We start from the raw sequence: 23,229 nt of genomic DNA, 5'->3' as shown, positions 1-23,229 counted from the left end.
AAGAAAAGCCTCAGATGGTCTGAATTCTTCCATCTCTAAAAAGTAACACAACAGAACACATCTGAAGGTGAAAAAAGAGATAACTGAGCATGCAAAATGCTGGTCACTTCGATGAAATCAAATTTCCAGGTGTTCATGTGACAATCAGTGATTAAGAGCATACATTGTTTAGGAATACATATGGCTAGAGATGCTAACTCAGTTCTGGCCATAGGTTGAAAATGAGGAATTCACTTCCATCTTTCCCTTTTGCCATGATGCCAGCCCTCAAGAGAATGAATTTACATGAAGAATAGTTTGGCTCTAGTGACAGACTTTGGTGCAGTGCTAATGCCTCTCACATGAAAAAGCTTCCTCTAGACACTAAATGTTAACCACTTTATGATTTACAAGAATAACATATGAAAATGGCTAATCAATATGAGTTCAAAGTTCCAAGAGGTTTTTTCTGCAGAAAAAAACCCTCACATAATGACATGATGTAAGTAAATGGAATTTACTTCCATCTTCCAGTTATTTTGATACAATCATGAGAGCTTGAGACAAAGACTATTTGTTTAAATAATAAACCAGATAGACTCACAGAAGCTAAGTCTATCTAAGGCAAGATGAATGAAGACTGACAGACGCATAAAAGGAGATATTAATGAAGTCTATTGGTTTAATTTTCTTCAGAATTAACATAGAAATATAAGCTTCTTTGTAAGAACTAAATACATTTCATTTAGGTAAAGATGAACAATCAGAAAAGTATGATTCTCTACCATTGCTGAGAAACTAAAAAGGGACAATAATAACAGTTATTTTCATTTTGTAACTTCTGTCTACAGCAATTAAATCAGCCTGTGTATTAGCAGTATAATGAATCAGTACATTGGTGTTAACTAGCCTGCAAATCATTGGTTCTGAACTAATTGAGTTTCAATCTTCTACAGTTCTTCACTGACGTGGTAGATGATCAAGCAGTTCAGAGTTTGGCATAGTCTTTCAGGATCATTTCCAGTTTCTGGCTCAGCATGATGTTCCCCTTCACTTTTAGTTTACCAGCAAAGAATGCCTAAAAAAGACAGAAGGGAAAAACATGTATTCAATTGTTTACTAACAAACCAAAGAGTCACTAGAATAAAATAAGAAGCCAAAGAATGGTTGTTTAGCACTCAGGAGAAAGCCTTTAGTGCACAATGCTTAACTGGTTATCAGTTATTTAAAAAACCTGTTCAATTCTAATGCCATCCACAACCAGATTTTTTTATCTATAGTGCAGACAAGGCCAACACTGTCACTCATGGGAAAAAAATTAAATGAAATAAACACAAAGCAACTTCAGTGGCCTCTGTTCCCTTTCCACATATAGCACAGAGCATTTCTCCAACTGTAAGAAAAAATGCTTTCACAGAATCTGATGGCAAAACTTCAGCAGGGCACAAAAAATAAAGCTCCCAGCATCATCCCCTCACATTACAAATATCCATATTTCATTATAATAAATTAAAAAATGAAATGAAAAGGCTATAAAATGAAAATTAAAGACTACTGAAAATGTAAGCTACACACTCAAATTCCTACCGAATACAAACATATACTTGCACAAGGTATTACACACATATGCCAAAGAAATGCAGTGGCTTTATACACAGCATATTACAAGAAACAGGAAATAAGCAACATTTGGTTGCATTTGCAAAGTCATAAATCAATCAGTATTTTCACTTCAATGCTGGTATATTACATTTTTATTCTCCCTACTTCAAAGACCCTGTTTCAATCTAGTTCGTATTTTTTTAAAACTAGTTTTGCTTCACAATGGCTTTGGAGTTTGAAAGCCCTTTGAAAGTTCCTTAAATGTTCTTTTGCATAGTTCCATTAGCTTGAAATACATTCAAATAAAGAATAGAGAGAGCCAGCAGAAAAGAATTTGAATAGATGCTTTGAGCTTCTTTAGATGGAAAACTTCACAGAAATTCAAAGGAAACACTAATGCCTAAACATAGATGATGTTCCTGAACTGCAATCACTGTTCTTTAGCATTCTGATGATTACACATCAACATCTTGTTTGTTTATGCTTTATGCCTGCTGTATACAGAGGGTCACAAAGGATTTTACTCATGTGGTATGTAAGACTTATAAAAAATATTCACCATGATCATTAGTCTCCAATTTACAATCAAAGTCTCCAACAACTTCTGCTTGAGATCAAAGAAAAGGAACTGTTTGATACATGATGAGCTTAATTAAAGTTTTCATTTGCTCAAGCTTTAATCTGTAAGCTGACATATTAAATTTGTGACAGTTCAATTTACTTTTACACAAGGCATTTTTATTAGTAAAATTAGTCATTTTAATCAGTTGATTACTCCAAGAAGCTGAAAGTGCAGACCCAGATTATAGACCTTCCTTAAATCTGTATTTCCCTGAAAAATATCCTGATTGAGGTAAATTTTGACCATCTAAATGCATGCATTGTCTTGACATTTCTCTGTGCTGCACTACTAGCAATAAATCACTGCAACAAAAAACTTCCTGCAACATGACAATAAAAACAGTCTGAATGATCAAACTGACAAACCTAAACTTGGATACTGTGAAGTACCAGGAAGTAAACAAACTCCTACCTTTGCTTTATATCACAGAATCACAGTATATTCTAAGTTGGAAGGAACCCAGAAGATAATCTAGTCCAACTCTGAAGTGAACAGCCCGTACAGGTATTGAATCCACAACCTTGGTGTTATCAGGGCCCTGCTTTAGCCCTTTGTGGTTATCTTTGTCTTAAGATAATAAAGATGGCATAAATGCCCCCTCACACTTTCTGGATAATTCAGTATAAGATACTGATGTGCTTATACCTTATCTGACTCTGGTCTCCACTGTCAAAACATCCCAGGGTTTAGGATTTCAGAATGCAAACAGTCATGAACCACAGCTTGATGTAAGGCAAATAATATGTCTACATACAAGAGAGTATGTCTGTGACACCCAGGCTTTACCTTTTGGGGGTTAACCTTTTGTTGTACCACATCCATGAAATCCTCATCCGAGAGTGTGAAGGTAGTGTCAGCAGAATTTCTGGCAGGTCCTTGATACACTGCTCCAGAGCCATTCTTTAGGTCAATTGCTGAGAAGCAAGAGCAAAGACAGTTTAATTTCAAAATAAAGATAAAACTTTCAGGCTTAAGAACAGTACTTTCCTTACCTATTATTATAAAGCATCCAGTCTAAATTATTAGCTATCAGCTACTCAGAAAATAAATGAGGTATAATTCTTCTTCATCAATGAAAGAAAATAAAAATTTATTCCTGCACTGAAAGGGTGTTTACAGCAAGGACTTCAAAATTCTTGCTGCGATGGTAAATCTATTTTTGAATGACACCTAAGATGCACAAGGTATTAATTAGTGCACTTACTGCAAAAATGTTCAAGTTAGTAATAAAGCCCCAAAGTTCAAAACCAGCATCCTGTAGTCAGACAAGGCAAATGTAGTGGTGTTCAAACACACTGCCTATTTTCCCTGGTCTGTCCCCCAGGCAACACAATATAGCCTATTCTGCTTCATGCAAGGAGTGTTTAAAGCCTTGCCAATTATCTGTCTTTCTCTCCTGGAAAGACAAAAATTCCTCCAAGTGTCTGTAGCTCAGAGTGTTCTTTTCCCACACCAAATGACCTGCCAAAATAATCTACTACAAAGCTAACACCATCAGGTATTGTGTCATGTTTAGAAGAGTATTTTGACAGGATGTGCTCTGCTGAGTCATTCTCAGATTTTGCAAATTCCTGTCTTTCCTTTACACCTTTGCCTCTTGATCCATCACGTCCCCATCCCACACATTATTCATGTGGATATTCCTGTAATAACATGGCACCTCTAATCACAGAATCATGGATGACAGTTAGTTGCTCTTCATGGACAAATTTTAAGGCCCTTGCCTTAAAAGGGAGCTTTATTTCTGCATAAACTATCTTATGTGCCACTTTTTTCCAAATAATTTTTTGACAGGGTAAGGGGAACTATAGAGACTGGGAGTAGCTTTAGCATATTTAAGTCTTTAATTTTCTGAAATCTGCTTCAAGCAATATTTATCCAGTTACAACAGAACTAGAAGGGGACTTAAGTATACAGCATTGCTCAGTGAGAAGTGACATACTGGATTATTATTTTCCAGTTGATTTTAAGGTAAATTATAAATCCTGGAACAGATTTAATGCATATCACTAACTTTAAGCAATATGGGAAGAAATTAAAAAAGGTTACTGAGCACCAGAAATTATCTGTACATTTGTGTTTGTGGGTAGGGGCTGTGTAACAACATCCTTGTGGCCCAAACCAGCTGCTATATGATCTAACATACCTGACTGAGCCTTTAACATTGCTCAGGTAGGTTATGCAGGCACAGACTATTATTAGGAAAACAAAAATCAAAAAAATAATCTACTGAATCATGAAATGCAAGCCAAACACACCAACTAAAGTCTGAGAGTGGATACCAGCTTTTAGACTAAGTTAACCAGTGCTTTTAAAATACTCCTCTGTCCAAATGCTGCTAATGTTAAGCACCATACTAGTGCAGCCAAACTGTTCCCTTGGAGTCAAAGAGTGAGGTCAGCAAGCACTAGAGATTAATTCACAAAACACAGACACGGTGTCTAGGATGCCTGCAGTTCCTAGCCAATTGTTTTGAATTACTTCTGGACCTTAGGAATCCCTTTTTGTATTTCATTCTGCTGGCAATAATTTTTTTTTCCTGTCCCTACCATTCCTACACTGCTCCAGAAGGGAGCCAGATACTGGAAGCCTGACATACTGTCTCCCAAGACACAACTTCTCATTCTTCACTAAGTACTGGCTGAAAAGAAATTTTGATGTACTTTATTGATAATACTGATCCGTCAGTCTCACCAGCGTCAGGTTGAGATGACAAAAACAATTGAATAGGTGTAATGGCTCAGAAAAGTTCTCACAACCCTTAAGTATTATTTTGAATATGGTACATAACTAACAGCTTTTACATTGTTGTACATTAAGATATTACTTAACATTATTACAGTCCTTGTTCTCCTTCTCCATTTCCTAGCGAAATCCCAAGACCATCATTTACTGTCAATATCTACAACTAACACTAAGCTCTCAAAGCACAACCACACGTTTAACATTGCATAATCATGGCACCCATAATCAAGGTAAATCTTTCATGCTTACAGAATCACAGAATGATTAAGGTTGGAAAAGACCCACTACCTTAACAACTAGACCCCAGCACTAAATGCGACATACAGCAGTTTCATGAACACTTCCAAGACTGGTGACTCCATCCTGTCTGTGAAGAGATTTCTCCTGATGTTCAGCATGAACTTCCCATGCTGCAGTCTGCGGATGTTTCTTCTTGTCCTGTCACTGGCTGTCCTGTCCCAGAAGCAGCATGAGAAGCCAACCCCCCCCCCCCGGCTACAGCCTCCAACCAGGCAGTTGTTCAGAGCAGCAAAGGAGTCTCCCTGATTCTCCTTTCCTCCAGGCTGAGCTACAGCAGCTCCCTCAGCTGCTTCTCACAGAAGCTGAGCTCCAGACCCTGCCCCAGCTCCACGGCCATTCTCTGGACTCACTTCACCACCTCAAAGTCTTTCTTGTGAGGGGCCCAGAACTGGACACAGCACTTGAGGTGTGACCTCACCAGTGCCACATACAGGGGGACAATCACTGCCTGTTCCTGCTGGTCACACTGTTGCTGATACAGGTCAGGATGCCACTGCCCCTCGTGGTTACCTGTGCATACACTGGCCCATGTTCAGCAAATTGTCATCTAAAACCTCCGATATTTTTCCACTGGGCAGCTTGCAGCTTTCCAGCCACTCTGCCCAGCCTGTGGCACTGCCTGGGGTTGTTGTGAACCAATGGCAGGACCTGGAACTTGATCTTGCTGAACCTCAATGGGTCCTTGGCCCATTGATCCAACCTGCCCAGATCCCTCTGCAGAGCTTTCCACCCTTTCAGCAGATCAACACTTGCACCCAAACTGGTGTCATCTATGAAAGGGCTGAGGGGACACTCAATTCCCTCATCCAGACCAACAACAATGATACTGAAGATATGAGACAGGACTGACCCCAATACTGAGCCCTGGGAAGCACCACTTGTGACTGGCTCCACCACTCCCCAGCCCAGCCACCCATCCAGTTTTTTACCCAGCAAAGATTATGACTGTCCAAGCTGTGGACTGCCACATTTCCCAGGAGAATCCTGAGGGACACAGTGCCAAAGGCTTTGCTGAGGTGAGTCACCTGGTCATAAAAGAAGACCATACTGGTCAGCCAGGACCTGCCTTTTCTACACCTGTGCTGACTTTGATCCTGGGCCCTTGGTTCCCAGATGTCCTGAGTGATTGCAATCAAGATGGTCTGCTCCACAATCTTGCTGGATACCAACCTCAAGCTGATCACCTCAAATCCTGAATCCCACCTCAAGGTAATCCTTACTAGTTAATAGAAATTCTAAGTAAAAAAAAAAAACAAGGGGAAAAAAAATAAGAAAAAAGAAAAGGACTGACCTAGTGGTACATTCTTTTCCCAAAAATGTCAAAAACGTTATTTCCACTTCCTCTAGATTCTTTTTAAATAACATTAAGATTTTTGATAAGCAAGAAAAAAATGAGGCAGACACAAAAGCAAAACACTTGGACAACAAAACTGTCTTTTCTATAAAAACACAGAGAACTAGCAACAGAATTATTGTTACTTGATCCATCCCTTTTCGTAGGCTTCATCATAAATGAGTTGACCTCTCTAATACAAATAGTTAAAAAAAAAAGGTGCCACTGTGGACAAAGAGTGATCCAAAATATATCAGATATTAATATTTAGCGAAGGAAAGTAACTCCTCACTTTATAAAGAATGAAAAACTACCACAAAAACTTGTTCATTCAATTTTTTTGCAGGGCAAAAAAACAAACAGAAGGATTAGAAACATACACAAACCACTTTCTTCCCTCCTGACCTACACCTAGGCTAGAATACTGAAAATACAATTCAGACTAAAGTAGAGCACCAGCTCATGGGATAAATAAACTAGCAATGAAAGAAAGAAGCTGAATTCCAGAACAGGTTCCAAACATTAGAGCAGAAAAATCCTAGCCTTCCAATGACCAGAGAGAGTGCCCTCTTGTTTATTCTGTGGAATACATTCTATTACACATCTGGCAGAAAAGTAGAATCAAGAAGTTCAAGTGAATGAAATGCTAGTCTTCTTTGAAATTTTTGTTTTTACTTCGATACATAGGTGTTTTATTACATTAATTAAAATTTATTAATTATTATCATCAAAAAGATGATGTTGTCAGAGATAAAATAAAAATAGGATAAAATTCACATACATAGGAGTCAAAACACTAGATAAAACAGTAGACATTGACATTTTATAGCAGGTTGCCAAAAACCTAAAAACCTAATATTTGGGGTAAAGTAAAAAAACAAAATTTTTACTTTGAAGAGTGCCTCAGCCTTTCTAGAAGAAAAATATTACCAATCCGACTTTTTAAAGTTTGGTTTGTGTTTTATTCTGCTTTACAGTGGATAAGGGCAATACAAGACTCAACTGCTAACCAAATAAAAACAGGTATTCTTCATTGCCTGAAGTCATATTGCATCATAAATTATTGAGCAATTTCACTTTAATTTATCAGCTGTTCACAACCAACTACATGTAACAATTTTTCCCCAGTTCTCATAACAAAGTTCTATTCTTCTGAGAACTGGAAAGGAACAGAAACATCTCCTGCCTTCAGCACTAACTTCAGAAACACGAAGAAAAACAACAGATGGGCAAACTCTTCTAAGTGCTGTTCTGGAGTGCCATTAACTATCAGCCAACAGATCTCAACAGCATTACCTTTTCTCTATGGAAAGCAAAATTGAAATGAAATCTTAACTCTAAAAACAAAATTAAAAAAAATGATAAGGCCTGAGAAAAAGGCTATTGTTGTATAGTAATACATAATGCAGGAGAGAGCAAAGCACGCTTCAGGTAGTGAAGAAAACTGGAAAAAGCTGTGGTGGGTTATCAATTAAGGTTTTTGTTAGAAAGTGAAAGTAGTTTCAGTACCACTACACTTATTTCTGAGGTATTGATACTTGCTTTATCTCTTTTTAAAGGATTTTCAGCATCCTCTTGAACTAGAACAGCTTGTTTTTATACAGAAATACCACTAATTAAGGCCAGTTGTCAGGAATTATAGTTCAACATTGTTTACACAGCAGATGAGCTGTCCAAAACTTCACATCCTGAGTGCACAGTCAATTGCTCTACACCCCTTCATGGCATCACAGCATCCACAGAGAACTGCAGAGAAGGAAAGGCCACTGCTGGTTAAACAGACTAGTGTCATAATACTAGTGTCTCCATAAAGATGTCTCTCTGTACCAACAAAAGCCACATACAATTCACAAATTTCACTTGACTTCTAAAAATCCTGGTTTACTGCAGCAAGTAGAGATCAAAATGTCACAGTTGCAGTTAGAACACTAGAAATAAACGTAAATATAGTAAAATAAAATACCTTTTTGTTTCCCTAAAGTTTAAAGATTGATTGCATGCACAAGAACAAATTTCACAGAATCAGAGAATCATTAAGGTTGGAAAAGATCTCCAAGTCCAAGTTTTAACTGATCAATACCATGACAACTAGACCATGGCACTGAGTGCCACACTCAGTTATTTCTTGAACACTGCAGGGACAGTGACCCCAGCAGCTCCCAGGACAGCCCATTCTTTCCATGAATAAATTCTTCCTGATATCCAACATCGGCATCCCATGATTGAGGTCCCTGGGAGAAAAGACTGACCCACACTTGGATACAACCTCTTTGCAGGCAGCTGTAGAGAGTTGTAAGGTCCCCACGGAGCTGCCTTTTCTCCAGGATAAACAGCCCCAGCTCCCTCAGCTGCTCCTCACAGAACTTGTGCTCCAGACCCCTTCCCAGCTCCACTGCCCCTCTCTGAACACACTCCAGCACCTCAAAGTCTTTCCTGGACTGAAGGGCCCAGAAATGGACACAGCACTCGTGCTGCGGCTGCTGCCTTCTCTTATCTGCTCCCTTCCCAGATCTGAAGAGGCTGAAGGACACCAGCAGAAGATGCTGGAGCTACAACCATTAAGTAAGGGAGCAATGGGCTGCAGGGCCCAGATTGTTGCCCTGTCAACTGTGAAGACAGAAGATTGTTGTCACTGTCAACTGCTGCACTCTTCACAAAAGCACAAAGCTGTGTAAAAGTGACAAGTCAAAAAATTAAAACAAGACAGAACAACTATATCCAATTAAACAAGAGAAAGAGGCCTATCAGGTAGCCCAAAAGAAGCAGAAATGCTGTTTGTAAAGGCCTAGGAGGCCCTTACAAAGAGAGGCCTAAAAAAAGATAGATTGTTAAATAATTAACATCAAGTTACAGCTTAAAACAAAAAACTCAGCCAAAATAATATTCCTCCTCATACACAAGTTGTTTCAGTGATAACTTGTCAAGAATTTTGACCATACACTGAAATAGTATGCAATATTTAGCTATGTGAACCAAATTGTGGATTGATTTTAATGTCATATTTTCCTTTTGGCTTTCTTGTAGCTATGTACATTATGGGATTGACCCTCCAAAATGGCAATTTTACTTAGAAAAGAGAGAAAGATAATTCAGAATTTATCTAATCTAGCACCATAACATTTACAAAAATTATTTAAAATTTTTGGACACAGAAGATCAACTAATAACCACCAGGCCAAATGTAAATGTACAGTAAAGAAGTGCAATTCTACTAATTGAGTCAAGTAACATTAAAATCTGAATCATCTTTGAAAACCAGTCAAAATAGTGACACAGAAATAAACTCAAGCTATAGCAAAGGTAACATTGTACTGTCATCGTCAGTTTTTAAAGTAAAAAACTCCAGCATTCCAGTGAGAAAATGGCACTGTCAGTGTTATATATCCCAAACTGACTGTCATTGCTCATCCGCATTACAAAAGTCTTGCTGATGACCATACAGAGATTTTGTAAAATTCACATAAAGTCAGAAATCTTTTCGATTATTGAGAATATCCTAACTTCAAGAAAGCTGTCTTCCTTGGAATGTAAACTCACAAACTTCCATCTTGTTCTGCACTTACCATGGAAAATTAATTATACCAGCATCTGGTAGAAAAGACACTTGAATACTGAATAACAATGTAACATATGCAAACATGCAAAAAAAATTAAGTTGGCAACTGCTTATAAAACTCTTGCCTCTGAAGGCCTTTTGCTTTATGGTTTTTTGGATATATGCTTTTTAATGGCAGGGAAGTGTTTTCCAATATTCCCCAAACAAAAATTTAATCATGCAGATACATATATAGCTTGCCATTAAAAATATGCCATTGGAGTTAAACCGTCATCAACAATAGTAGGCTCTTTTTCCATGTAGGGAAAAACAGTGAAGGTTGATACTACAGTTGTCATAACTCCTAAAATTCTGCCAGTGAGTTTTCTTAACTATTTTCATATTGACAATATTAAATTTTAATATTTAGATTATTTGTAGCAGTCTAACTATTTTTTAGTAATAACCAACTCCTGTTTTCTTCATCCAAAAAGTACTTGAAATCTAAAGATACACAAAAATATTCAGAAAAACACAAACATATACAGAAATAGGATGACACAAAGCTCTTTCAAAAAAAGTGATATACAAAGGAAGTACTTGCATACCAATACTCCCAAAAGGAAAAGTAAACAACGTTTCCTAAAGACACCCTGCTGGGTCACCTAGATATTTACCTTCAGCCTTACACATTTACTACACCACAGAGACTACAGTACTTCATAAGGAACTGACCACACTGTAAAAATTTTGACAGTAACTTTTCCAAGCTTCTGGAAAAGTTTCATTTCAGCTCTTAATAGCAGTCAGCAACGGGAAATGTTTAAATATATTAGATTAGCTCCTCCAGCCTCCATCCCACAGGGATCTTTAAATTTTTTTCCAAATGCATATAATAGTACAGAAAATTGTCACTGCAACAGAAGCAGAGGGAACAAGACAAACAAAAGCTACGTCTATTTATCCCTTTTAGCTAGAGACATATGAACAGGAAGAAAGCAATACCTTCTTCCTACTGCTTCAGTAGGAGAAGCAGGAGAGGACAAAAGGCTGACTATTGATTTATTCGAAGCAGGAGCACTCTCTTGATCTGAATACAATAGCAAAAACATTCACCTCTTTCCCCTCTAATAAAGTGTGATCTCATGAGGCAAGTAAGGGCACTGCTCAGGCCTAAATATCTAAGTGTGCTTTTTCTGCATTCAGCAATTTGCAGTTTCAGAACTTCTCACTGCATGAGAAATTTTATTCACATCTTGAAACACCCCTCAGCAGACTTCTCCTCCATTGACTTGTCCCTCTATTCTCTGGACATACACAATATTGAACTTAGGTGATCAATAAAGCAATTCCAAAGTTAATGCAAATGATCAGTCAACCTGAAAATGTTTTCTAGCTGTCATTATAAACATGATCATCACTTGTATCAAATTTAGCGACACACGAAACAATAGACAGGACTGATGTGAAGTACAGAGTGTTTCTCAACAAATACAAGTTTCCACTTCAAGTATTCAGGAGTTTAACCAATACACTTCTAATTATCACATAAAAACATAAGCAAGAACACAAGTAACAATTCATATGCCTTCTCTCAAAGTTCTAACCATGTCTGTAATTTAAATTACTTCAAGCAAAAATGGAAAACTGCAGACAATAGAAATGATTAAGAGCAGTAATGAATTTTAAGACAGAACGTCTGAGTTGGATTATTCAGTATTTCCCTTGTCTCATTTTGATGTACAGGCAATCAGCTTGCATAATCCCCACAGGTATATTCATATTTATTAACTTCTATCCCAACCGAAATCACTCTTTAGCCCTCAAAAACTGCTGAAAAAGCAAGGCAAGTAGAACACAACTATCCTGATCAATCTCTGTATAATATTTTTCCTGAAACTTAACAGCAGTCTTGCTACTCAGAATCTCTACTGGTCAACATTAGGAAAGGATTAAGTGTAATGATAGACTTCTAAATTGCTCAACAATAGTTTAAAATAAGTCACAGTGTACAGAACAGAAGATAATGGCAGACCTGATCTGACCTACTGTGAGTCTTCCCTCTCAGCCTGTCAAAGAGCAGCCCCTTCACCTGCATCACCCCCAAAACTCTTTTGACTACACTGAGATCAAACAAAATGAAGTCTAAGCAACAGGCTTGACCCAGACAAAAAGGCCTGGAAATTACAACCTCAGTAAGCTTTTTCCTTTTGGAAAATCTTTACACTCCACCAATAAAGCACTAGACATGTCAACAACAACAACAACAAAACAAAACAAAACAAAAAAAAAAAAAAAAAAAAAAAAAAAAAAAAAAAAAAAAAGAAATTCCAAAGATAAAAAAATTTATCCAATTAATAATAGAAGATTTGGGGTTGTTTTCAAATATACATATCTTTATAAAGAGAACAAAGGAGAACTTAAGAAGAAAAGGTTTTTGAGGAAGTAGCTTTCCCCCATCAGATCACTTCACATAATTCTATTATTCATTTAATCAGGAAAAAGTTCTGCTGTGAGCCACTGCTATTACAGGCTTTAGTTTCTCATCATCAATCAGTCCCATGCTTAAATGATGGGAAATCATGATTAAGCCTCCATTAAACCTTGATCTCAGAAAGTGTAAATGGAAACAAATTGGGCTACGTTTTTCACTGAAGTGACAAGAACAATGCAGTAGAAATAATTACTTATTTGTTTTAGATCAGTTAGCATGTACATCACCAGCAGACTAATTACTGTAACACTCCTACTAGGCTAATTTAGCATGCTTTCCTAAGTGCAGTGGCAATCCAATCTGGAAAGTGTAAATAGAAATGCTCTGAAGTTCTAAAGGATGATGTCATCTATGTCTACATCTTAATAGGCAAGTTACGGAAGAATGTTCCTTGACAGAGTAGTACCTGCAAAGTTTATCTGACCTCCTTGTCATTTGTGCACCCAGAATGCATTCAGACCTGCAGGTCCCCCTGCATATTCATCTATTACACTACGCTTAGTTCCAAGCTATCAGTTTAATTGGAATTATTACAATTAATCCCACTTCATAACAAAAATGCATTGGGCTATCACATAAACACCACAACTTACTCCACTGCATTGCTGTTTTTCCATCTTTAGTGATGTCCCACTGGAATACGGCATTTACTTTCTTTACCAATTCATTTCCCATCTCTTTCACACGCCGACCAATTTCTTCAAACACAAGGTTACTCTGCAGCCCTCCAGCCTTTAAAAAAAAGAAAGTATGAAGAATTTAAAATTGAAACTTTGTTAAAAGGTACTGAACATGTCACTTTCCAGCATGCAAAGCTTCAACTATCTACATCAGAATTATTAAATCCAACTGAGACTTTTTTCTACCACAAAATAATCACCTCTAGCCACCCTCAGCACTAAAGAATACATTCAAGCAAAAAATGCTTCATTTCAAATTTTCATTTAAAATTTTTTCAAATTTTATTTTTATAGTTTTTGTCATTTATCATTACAATTTGAGACAATGTTTTTTAATTAGTGCTCTAAGAGCTTCTAAATTGCCCGTTTTTTTCCTCTGGATGATAACCACTGCAGTGAATGTTATGTTAGTTTTCAGAACAAAAAAAAAAAAAGTTTTTACTTTGACATGAAAAATGTTAAAAACATACTGCACTATGAATACAGTCAGCACTCCGGTGCAGAAAAAATTTAACAGTGGGATCAGCTACATTTACATTTCCAACTTTTCCAAGCACATTATTTTGCAAGCCTTTCACTGTCTTTCTTTTAACAAATATTTTTACTGGATAAAAGGCTTCACTTTAGGGAAGCTACTTCACTGACATTTTTTGTCTAACTGGAACTGGAGCAAAGAAAGTCTCAGAGCTTTAGTTGTTTGCTGTACCTACCTGTAGAGCAGAACACAAGACTCCTCAGGCTGCTATTTTGTGACCTCTTTGGTTAAGCCTAACATTTTCCATTATATTAAAGGGTTCCCAATGGTCTTTAAATTTGCCAAGCTTCACACTGTCAGGCTGGTTTCCCCTGGTGGGTGTCTGACCCTGCCAGCAAATTTCTGCCAAAGCACCCTAATTTCTCAGAGTAAGCTTAAAGAAGAACGCCTGTTCTGCCAAGTTTTTTAAAAAAAGAAAATCTGAGCAGTTCAAAAAAGTTCTAAGCTTTGAACTCCATTCAACAATTTAGAATGTCTTAGAAGATTAAACACAAGCAGCAAAAAGAAACAGGTTCCTGGATAAAACATAGAATCATAGGATGGCCTGAATTGGAATGAATCCTAATGATAATCTAGTTCTAACCCCCCGTTGGGGGGCAGGGATATTTTTCACTAGACCAAGGTGCTCCAAGCCCCATCCAGCCTGGCCTTCAACACTTCCAGGGATGAGGCAGCCACAGCCTGCTGGTTTCTCTAGGAAACCTGTTCCAGTGCCTAACCAACCTCACAGCAAAGAATTTCTTCTTAAGATCTAGTCTAAACCTAGCCTCTTTAGTTTGAATCCATTGCCCCTTATCCTGTCACTACACACTCTTGTGAAAAGCTCCTCTTTGGGTAATAAAAGGCCACAACTAGGTCACTCTGAGGGTTTCTCTTTTCCAGGCTGAGCAAACCAAATTTTCTTAGCCTTTTCTCATGGGAGGAGTGCTCAAATCCCCTCATTTTCTTGATGTCCTTCCTCTGGACTCACTCCAACTGGTCAATGCCCTTCCTGTGCTGGGGTCCCCAGAGCTGGATTCAGTGTTCCATGTGGGGTATCACCAGAGCAGAGGGGCAGAATCCCATCCCTCGACCTGCTGGCTATGCTGCTTTGGATGCAGCCCAAGTATCACCCAATATTCCTCATTCTGTGATTAAAAGCTTTATATGAATGTCACAATCTCAGCATTTCATAAACTTCAAAGCATTAAAATTTCATAGTTTGCATGCAGGAATCAATGGGGAAAAATAAAAGTTTACTAAGGCATTGCCTTAATAATAAACAACAAACATGCATTGCCTTAAGTCACTTTTAGACCACATTAGGGTCATCCTCATTATTGCATATATCATTCCGTGTTTTGTGGCAAGTACAGTACCAGAGGCTTAAGGTATGCATGCATGCTGAGGATTTTTTTTAGGTATACACAGTATAAAGAGCATGTTGTGTGCCAGGCCTAACCACATGTACAAACAGCTCTCAGAGTCTTATTTCAAAATGATTCAATGACAACACTTCTTTTCTGTGAGTACATTATGTCATTTTCACTCATGCTAATGCCTGCTTGCCCCTCTCCCTGTGTCTCTGAAAAATTGAGAAAGGTCACACACTTTTACATCCTACACAGAGTTTGATCTTCAACATCTACAAAATAATATGAAAAGCATTGTTCTACAGTTACACATCCAAATTATGTTAAGTAATTTATATTTTGAGCTATGCAAGTGCTCAAAACGTGGCAGTCACTGGCACATGCCCTTCCTTGTTTTGTAACAATACAGCACAATGTTTATCCTGAGAGATCCATTAGCATCAAGCACATCAAACACCAGCATTCAGTGTAAACAACTGAAATCTGCCTCTCGAACAGATCAATTAACATCTGTAGCCTAAACAATGTACATGTTAACATCCCTGAACTCGTAACTCCTCTGAATACAGCAAATAAGATTGGTAAGGGACCTAAGTATTTTTCCTGTGTTTTTCACCAAAATAAAGCCCAACTATGCTTCTCTTCAAGTTAAGACTTCCATTGCTTCCACCTACCCTCAGAGGCTCTCGAGCAGAAGGCTTTTCCAAGGCTGGTACTATATCCACATAGCCCCCTGCAATGGCAACTTCTCCAGTCTCCTTGACCTGTAGTGGGGGAAAAATACATTAAAGAGGTGATTTATCTGCAGAAAGTCACAAAAGAAGGGCATCTAAGGAGTATTCCTGGTATTTTAAAATCAGACATGTAATGAGATAACATAAAAGTTACAGAGTGAAAAAAAAAACCTCTTCATAAATGTGCTGTAGTCTTGAGGCAAATTGTTATAATATGTTTTCCAAACAGCTCTTCAAGCAAAATAATTATTTTCCTCTGGAGAAATTGTACCAAAATATATTGCTGGTGTTCTGCTCACAAAACAGTTGAAGAACCTTATTTACCTCCAGTGTTACAAGTTATTGTCTATCTTTCTTCATAAATAGTTCTTAGAAAGACATTGCTCTAAAATGTTTTTCCTTGAGGTAGATATTCAGTTGTCAAGAGTCCATTTAGACAATTTCACTATCTCCACATGCCTTATACTTCAACTTGCACTAGAAACAGCTTTTTAAGGATTGCAAACAAAAAGAAAGATGGAAAATACCTGAATTTCCCCCAGTTTAATTTTTTTAAATAGTTACTTGAAATTTTTTTAAATAGCAACTTCAAGGTTTCAATTTGGTATTTTCTCTTTGAGGGATGTGACAAACCCTACTGACTTATGGCAGCTAACAGAAGTCTGACAATGCATACAGAGAAGTGTATGACAAATAGCCAAACTGGAGAAACATCAAGTACCACAACCTAGTTTACTGGACTACATTAACTGTTACTCAAATAATGCCTAACAGCTTGTCCCCGGCTGCCACTGCACTTCAGACAATGCTGAAAATGGATTCAAACCACCCTCTCAAAACTTTAAGTCTATCTGTAGTTTGATTTAACCAGAGTTCATACAAATACAACATGCAGTAAGAAACAAAATTCTGCACACCTCATAACTCCACCTCATAACTGTTTAAGATGGTTTACTACAATCCTGTTAAACCTTGTAATTTCTATCCAAAATCAGTTACTCCAAAGTTGTGGAAGAAAAATCCTTAGCAAAATTCACCAAAACTCTACATATTAGCAATTACTAAACCAAGCATAATTACAAATTTTGCCTTTAAACACAACAGAACAACTTACCCAGCATACAAATTTGGAAGGGCTTGGAAGCATATTATGAACTCTATTAACTAACATGGTACATGGAAACCATCAAAAGTAGATATATGAATTCTAGATTGAGTGATCAAACCTTTCAAGTATAGCTACAGTAATTTTCAAAGCTCACTTGAGGCACCAAACTGCCTCATTTGCTACTAGTAATTATAAATGGAGATTTTGTACAAAGTAGTCTCTACATCGTTACCATCCTGAAATTCTGTAGCCGCTACCACCCATCAGGTCTGCAAATAAAATTTGCCTCCTTCAGTCATGCGGTACATCCCAGAAAGCTGTATGAACACAGCATTCCTCTGTTCCTATGATGACTCTCCTTTGATTTTGCCTGCCCAATCATCCTTGCAGCTGCAGTTACACCTGCTGCCCTACTCACTAATCAAGAGCTGGCTGCATCTTTATGAACATGAGGCTGCAAAGCTTTGGCCAGCAAAGCAATGTAACTCTCACTGCATAAGCCAAAGCAAATATTGACAAATACCAGTATCAAATCATAGGCAAAGAAAGCGAAAATGTCATATGATGCTACATAAGTGATGACATTCAATTTTACTTTTTGCCCTTTATCTGGAGTTTCATTTACCTTTAGTTCCCACCAAGTACCCTATGACATGGAGACAACACTACTAGCAGAATATAGAATAAAGCAAACCCAGATCTCAAAAAAGCGTAAACACTGTTTTATTGTAGTTACTATGTTCAACTGCTATGAAATTTCCATTTATAGGAAGTTGCTCTGTATAGCTGCAGCTTAAGTTTAACCCAATCTAAGCTAAATCTGCAGCACACTTACATGCATAAACTGTTAAGAGCTGATTAAGTTAAATAAATGCTTAAAAAAAAAGATGAATACATAGTTATGAGTAACTACAGAAAACAACTACACACTACGATGACCTGAGGATGACTGCTTTTTTTATTATTTTTATTTTCCCCAGTGGAAAAACACAAAAAATACAAAACAATGAAAAGAGTGCTCCTTTTACAGGAGGGTATTAAGTCCTATGATTATAACAGTACTTCTATTAGAATCCTAGTGACACCTTAAAGTAAGTAAGACTATTTCATTATATTTACTTCATTTCTTTACAAACCCTTTGCCAAGGGTGTGCTGCTTAATGAGTCTTCCTTTCTTGCTCCCCTCATATCCCCACTCTTTTAACTAACACATCTTCCTCTGAAGCCCACAGTGAAGAGATTGCTCTGACCTTGGTCTGAAAATGGATTCTATCTCCTTCCTTCCACATTTCTGTTTGTAAAGTTTGCCCTGGATAGACGGGCTTCGCAAAGCGAACCTAAAAGAAAAAAAAGAAAAAAAAGAGGCATTGCGAAAATATTTGTCTGCTATATATAAATGCAAAGCTTAAACACATTGGCTCTACTGAAATGAAAAAAAGAGGAAAATTAAGTCAACTATCAATGTAGAAAGCCTATATATTTAAACAAACATAGAAGACAGAGGCATTAAAATGCATGCAGCTGTAAGTAAAAGCAATTCTGGCAATTAACACAACATGAAAGACTCCTCCCACACTTAAGATTTCTTTTGGCACTAAAATAGAAAAATCCAGAAAATTTACTGCAAAGAATGAACACACAGACCTTGATTGCCTTGAATCTGTTCACATCATTATTTGCAAACTGCTTCAAAACGTTCCTAGCAGCAAACCCAAAGGTGCATAGTCCATGAAGTATAGGCTTCTTAAATCCTATTAAAGAGGTAACATTTTAGCATTTTTTACATTAGGACCTTGAATGCAGCTTCTATGAATTGCTATACCATATTCATAATATTTTCCTCCATTAGTGTTCTTAATCCTTTTTGTTTAACCTAATTTATCTCAACAAAAAAGTATCTGTTACTATTTATTATTTCCTCTACTTTTGGACAAAGGAAAGTGCTTGGTGACAAGCTGCACTCTTAGCACTGCATGTGCTCTATGAGACCCAGAAGTAGAATTATTCCCTGTCTGTAGAGGTGACAAAAGGAAAAATAAGCAGATAATCTGTTTTAGTATGCATGCATAGGCACATCAGACATGCAGTTAAATGTAAGTATGTACATTAAGGGTAAGAGGTGTTGTAATCATTAAAAAGTGGCAATACTAAGATTATTTGATACTTCCTGTTTTGAATTCCTATTCATGGTTGGCCAAAGTCTTCTAATACAATGCCTGCTTTAGGACTAATTTACCTTTATTCGCAACTTTGGCAGAGGGATAATCTTTATATTAGTGTTGCATCTTTTTCCACTACTGTCAAAATCTGACAAAATAAACCTTTGACAACTGGCCTCAGATTTGCTAAAGTGCAACTGCTAAGTTATAAAGATGCTTGTATATTCTGATTCCTTTAACAGGCTGTTCTGACCTGACAAGGCAGGTAAACAGTAACTGATCACACTTGCAACAGCCCATGGAATCCAGACAGAGCTGTCCAGCTTTGGCGCTGAAACTTGTTGCTTTGCCCAGAACTTATAGCTACTGCTATCTGCAAGAGTCTGCTTTTCTTCAACTCTTAACAACTTCTCATTGCATGCACACAGCACATAATGTTCTCTCAAGGGACAACAGCTGGAAGAAAAACCAAAAGCAGAACAAAACAAACAAAAAAAGAGGAGACAGGAGAAAGTCTAGCCAGCGGGGGAAAGGGGAGGAAAGGGGAGGAAAGGAAAAGGGAAAGGGAAAGGGAAAGGGAAAGGGAAAGGGAAAGGGAAAGGGGAAAGGGGAAAGGGGAAAGGGGAAAGGGGAAAGGGGAAAGGGGAAAGGGGAAAGGGGAAAGGGGAAAGGGGAAAGGGGAAAGGGGAAAGGGGAAAGGGGAAAGGGGAAAGGGAAAGGGGAAAGGGGAAAGGGGAAAGGGGAAAGGGAAAGGGAAAGGGAAAGGGAAAGGGAAAGGGGAAAGGAAAAGGAAAAGGAAAAGGAAAAGGAAAAGGAAAAGGAAAAGGAAAAGGAAAAGGAAAAGGAAAAGGAAAAGGAAAAGGAAAAGGAAAAGGAAAAGGAAAAGGAAAAGGAAAAGGAAAAGGAAAAGGAAAAGGAAAAGGAAAAAAGAAAAAAGAAAAATAAACTACCATCAAGACAGAAATAAAAAAGCCACAAGGATGCCATCCTAGCTTTGGCTGGGCTATAATGAATTTTCTTCTCTAGTAGCTTTTACAGTGCTGTGCCCTGAATTTAGTGTGACAGTAATGCTGAAAATACACTGATGTTTCAGCTGTTGCTAAATGATGTCTAACATATGCCAAACACTCTTCTGTGACCTATGATCTGCCACCAAAGAGGTGGCAGAACCTCATGCTCAGGATATAAACTGGGGGAAGCTGGGCAGGAGCTACTGATCAGGGCTCGGGGATGGGTTGGGCATCAGTCAGCAGATGATAAGCAAATGTGTTGTGGTCTTGTTTCTCTTGTTTTACTCTTCACTTCTTCTGTGTTCTTTTCATTATTATTTGTAATAGTAGCAGCAGCAGCATTAGTATTATTAATATAATATTTTACTTTGCTTCAGTTATTAAAGTGTTCTTATATCAACCCGCAAGTTTTACCTATTTTTCTCTGCAACTCTACTCTCCACCTCACCAGGAGTGGGAAAGGAAAGGAAAAACAGGGAAGGGAGAGATAAGGAATGAGCAAGTGGCTGTGTGGTAACTAGTTGCAAGCTGAAGCCATGGAAGATTCAATGCTGGGAAAGATGGGAATTATGATACCAAAGGAAAGACAAGGCTAGCAGAATTATGGGTGAGAAATTTTGTCACATTACGTTAGAAGACATGACAGAATGACAGGCTTAAAGGAATAGGAGTCTGTTTCTTCACTGTAAGTATTCTAGCCAGATCATTTTGTCATTTCTTTCCCACAAAATATTTGAGTATGTACACTTTTAATAGCACTCTATTTTGTATAAAATGGGCCCTGTTCTGAAAGCACAAAGTTACCATGCAGTCAGATTACTGCACTATTGTAACATCACCAGTTTTCAGTACCTCTCATTCAGAATGTTATAGTGACATCTAGCTCTTTAAAAACTCAGTTCAATGCACTATGCAAAAACCAGAAACCACCCACTTTATTCAGAACTCAAATATACCCAATCCTATTTCTCCCAGTGTTTTCTTTATAAAGCTAATACTCAACGAAAAATTCCATGAGCAAAATTCTATTACTTTGTATCTAGACTGAAACGAAATGAAAGTAAATATTGCTTTCTAGTATCTGGAAACACAAGATGCAGGAATAAAGGCCCAAGAATACAAACAGGTGTTTTCATGTGGTTTATGTCTTCTGAAATTATTACCCACAGGAAGTCTTAACAATAATATAAGAATGACCTGAATGCATTATGCTGAATGCTTGCTTCCCATGTGCACTGGTGAGAACCAGTAAAAGAGAGATTGTTACTTGACAAGAGGGTGTGTGAATAGATGTGAAGGAAAGAAAACATTTGCACACCTAGAAAAAAAATTTATGGACTATCCCTACAGTCATTTCTTCTTTGACAGTACTTGCATTTAGTATAGGTAGGGTATTTTGAACTTTCATAGTTCCAAAATCCGGTGTGGCAGTTTTATGTTGAGACAAAAGGATATCTTATCTACAGTATTAATTTCATTTTCCCTGTGTGCCAGTGCTCTTTGTTTGAGCAGGCAGAGGATTTTTACTTCTCTTCTTTTGTAAGGTATTTAATGTATTACCATCACTATTATTCCAAACACTGAGTTTTCAATTATAAACACGTATTTCTCAACTCCATCACCATCATTAACAAATCAACACCATAAGCAAACAGAATGCTTTAACAAACCAGGGAAATCTCTTCTTAGACTCTAGTATTTGACAATCATTACTTACGAACACAAATTTACATAGAATTATACAAAACTGAGTTAACAAACCAATTAGTATGCATTTATGAAAGATAATTTGTGAATGTATGTTACGTGTGATCTGAACAAGGAAGCATAGCTCTGCTCTATTTATCTTGATAAGAACACCATACAGTGATACTTGCATATCAAAAAGAAATTCATCAGGAAACTGCAGACTCATTATTATAGATTAGTAGTCTCATGTAATGTTTATGATGATACCACTCATATTCAGGAAAATTTCTTACGTAAATCGAATTGCTGCCTGCCCAGAGTAATCAAACTATATTACTTACAAGGCCTGAAAAAATAACTTTACTACACGATTCCAAGAAAACATCCCTTTTCATTAATTGCATCTCTTCAAGAATTAGTTAATGCAGTCTCTGATCTGATGCTTTGCTATGTGGAATTATGTAAATTAACAAGCTAATGCACTAGCAAGAGGTGTAGTTAAGCAATCTTATAGGAAAGAAGTGCTAACAAGCTCCCTCTCTCCTGCCCTCCTGGATTTACTGGTACAGAGAAGGCTACACTGAAAAAGAAAAAGTTCCACTGAGACCCACATAATCTTAAAATTATTCAAATGGGAAGAAATACATATTAGAGAATTTATGGGATTCCTTTGGAAACTTTGATAGTCAATTATTTCTGCTTATGAAACAGACATTGTAAAAACAAGGACAGTGGCAACAAACAAGACCTTAAGGAAAATAAGTTAGAAAGTATGTTTCCATTGTAAGTAAAATCCAAGCACCACTCCCCATTTCTAGCTACAAGAAGCAATGCTTCAGACTGAAGGGTCATGTAGAACTTTGAAGTTATTTAATTGGTGACTCTAGGAACAGCTATAAAACAAGCACTACTTTTCCAGGTTGTGAAAAATGTACATAATGAAAAATAGATTAAAAATACATTTACATTATCCTTCATCCAAATATTAACACAATGGTATCCCCATCAGCTCACCTCCGAGAGCAGCAAAACTTGGATCCACATGTAAAGGATTCCAATCCCCACTCAGCCGATACAAGGCAGCCTGCAGAGACAGAGAAGGAGTCTGAAGAACAGCAGAAGACACCCAGAAACTCATGACAGCTTAAGAAACAGATCACAAACTATTTTACTAGTCCTTATATAATATACTCCACAACAAGGCATGTAAAATGAAACTAATTATTACTGCTTTCTTTGACAAATTTATTCACACTGTGAAAGAGAAGTACATATATGAATTTTTTTAATAACATACAAACACACTATCATGTTTTTCCAACAACAGATTCATCTTATGGGGATCAGAAATA

General features: G+C 37.3%; 1 protein-coding gene across 1 annotated transcript in view; it reads right to left on the bottom strand.

Moving 5' to 3' along the window:
* Positions 1–647: 647 nt before the first annotated feature.
* The window catches only part of HSD17B4 (hydroxysteroid 17-beta dehydrogenase 4), a 62,961-nt gene continuing 40,379 nt past the window's right edge, over positions 648–23,229 (bottom strand). The window contains exons 18-24 of the mRNA XM_058043975.1: positions 22,892–22,961; positions 18,664–18,770; positions 18,270–18,356; positions 15,852–15,941; positions 13,204–13,342; positions 2,990–3,117; positions 648–1,057 (exon numbers count right to left, since the gene is read on the bottom strand). Of these exons, the coding sequence (XP_057899958.1) occupies positions 968–1,057; positions 2,990–3,117; positions 13,204–13,342; positions 15,852–15,941; positions 18,270–18,356; positions 18,664–18,770; positions 22,892–22,961 (711 nt within the window). The 3' untranslated portion in view covers positions 648–967. The remainder of the gene's footprint in view (positions 1,058–2,989; positions 3,118–13,203; positions 13,343–15,851; positions 15,942–18,269; positions 18,357–18,663; positions 18,771–22,891; positions 22,962–23,229) is intronic.

Source organism: Melospiza georgiana, chromosome Z (genome assembly GCF_028018845.1).
Source record: "Melospiza georgiana isolate bMelGeo1 chromosome Z, bMelGeo1.pri, whole genome shotgun sequence".
NCBI lineage: Eukaryota > Metazoa > Chordata > Aves > Passeriformes > Passerellidae > Melospiza > Melospiza georgiana.
The sequence above is the reverse complement of the archived record's forward strand: the minus strand, read 5'-3'. Positions and strand labels throughout refer to the sequence as shown.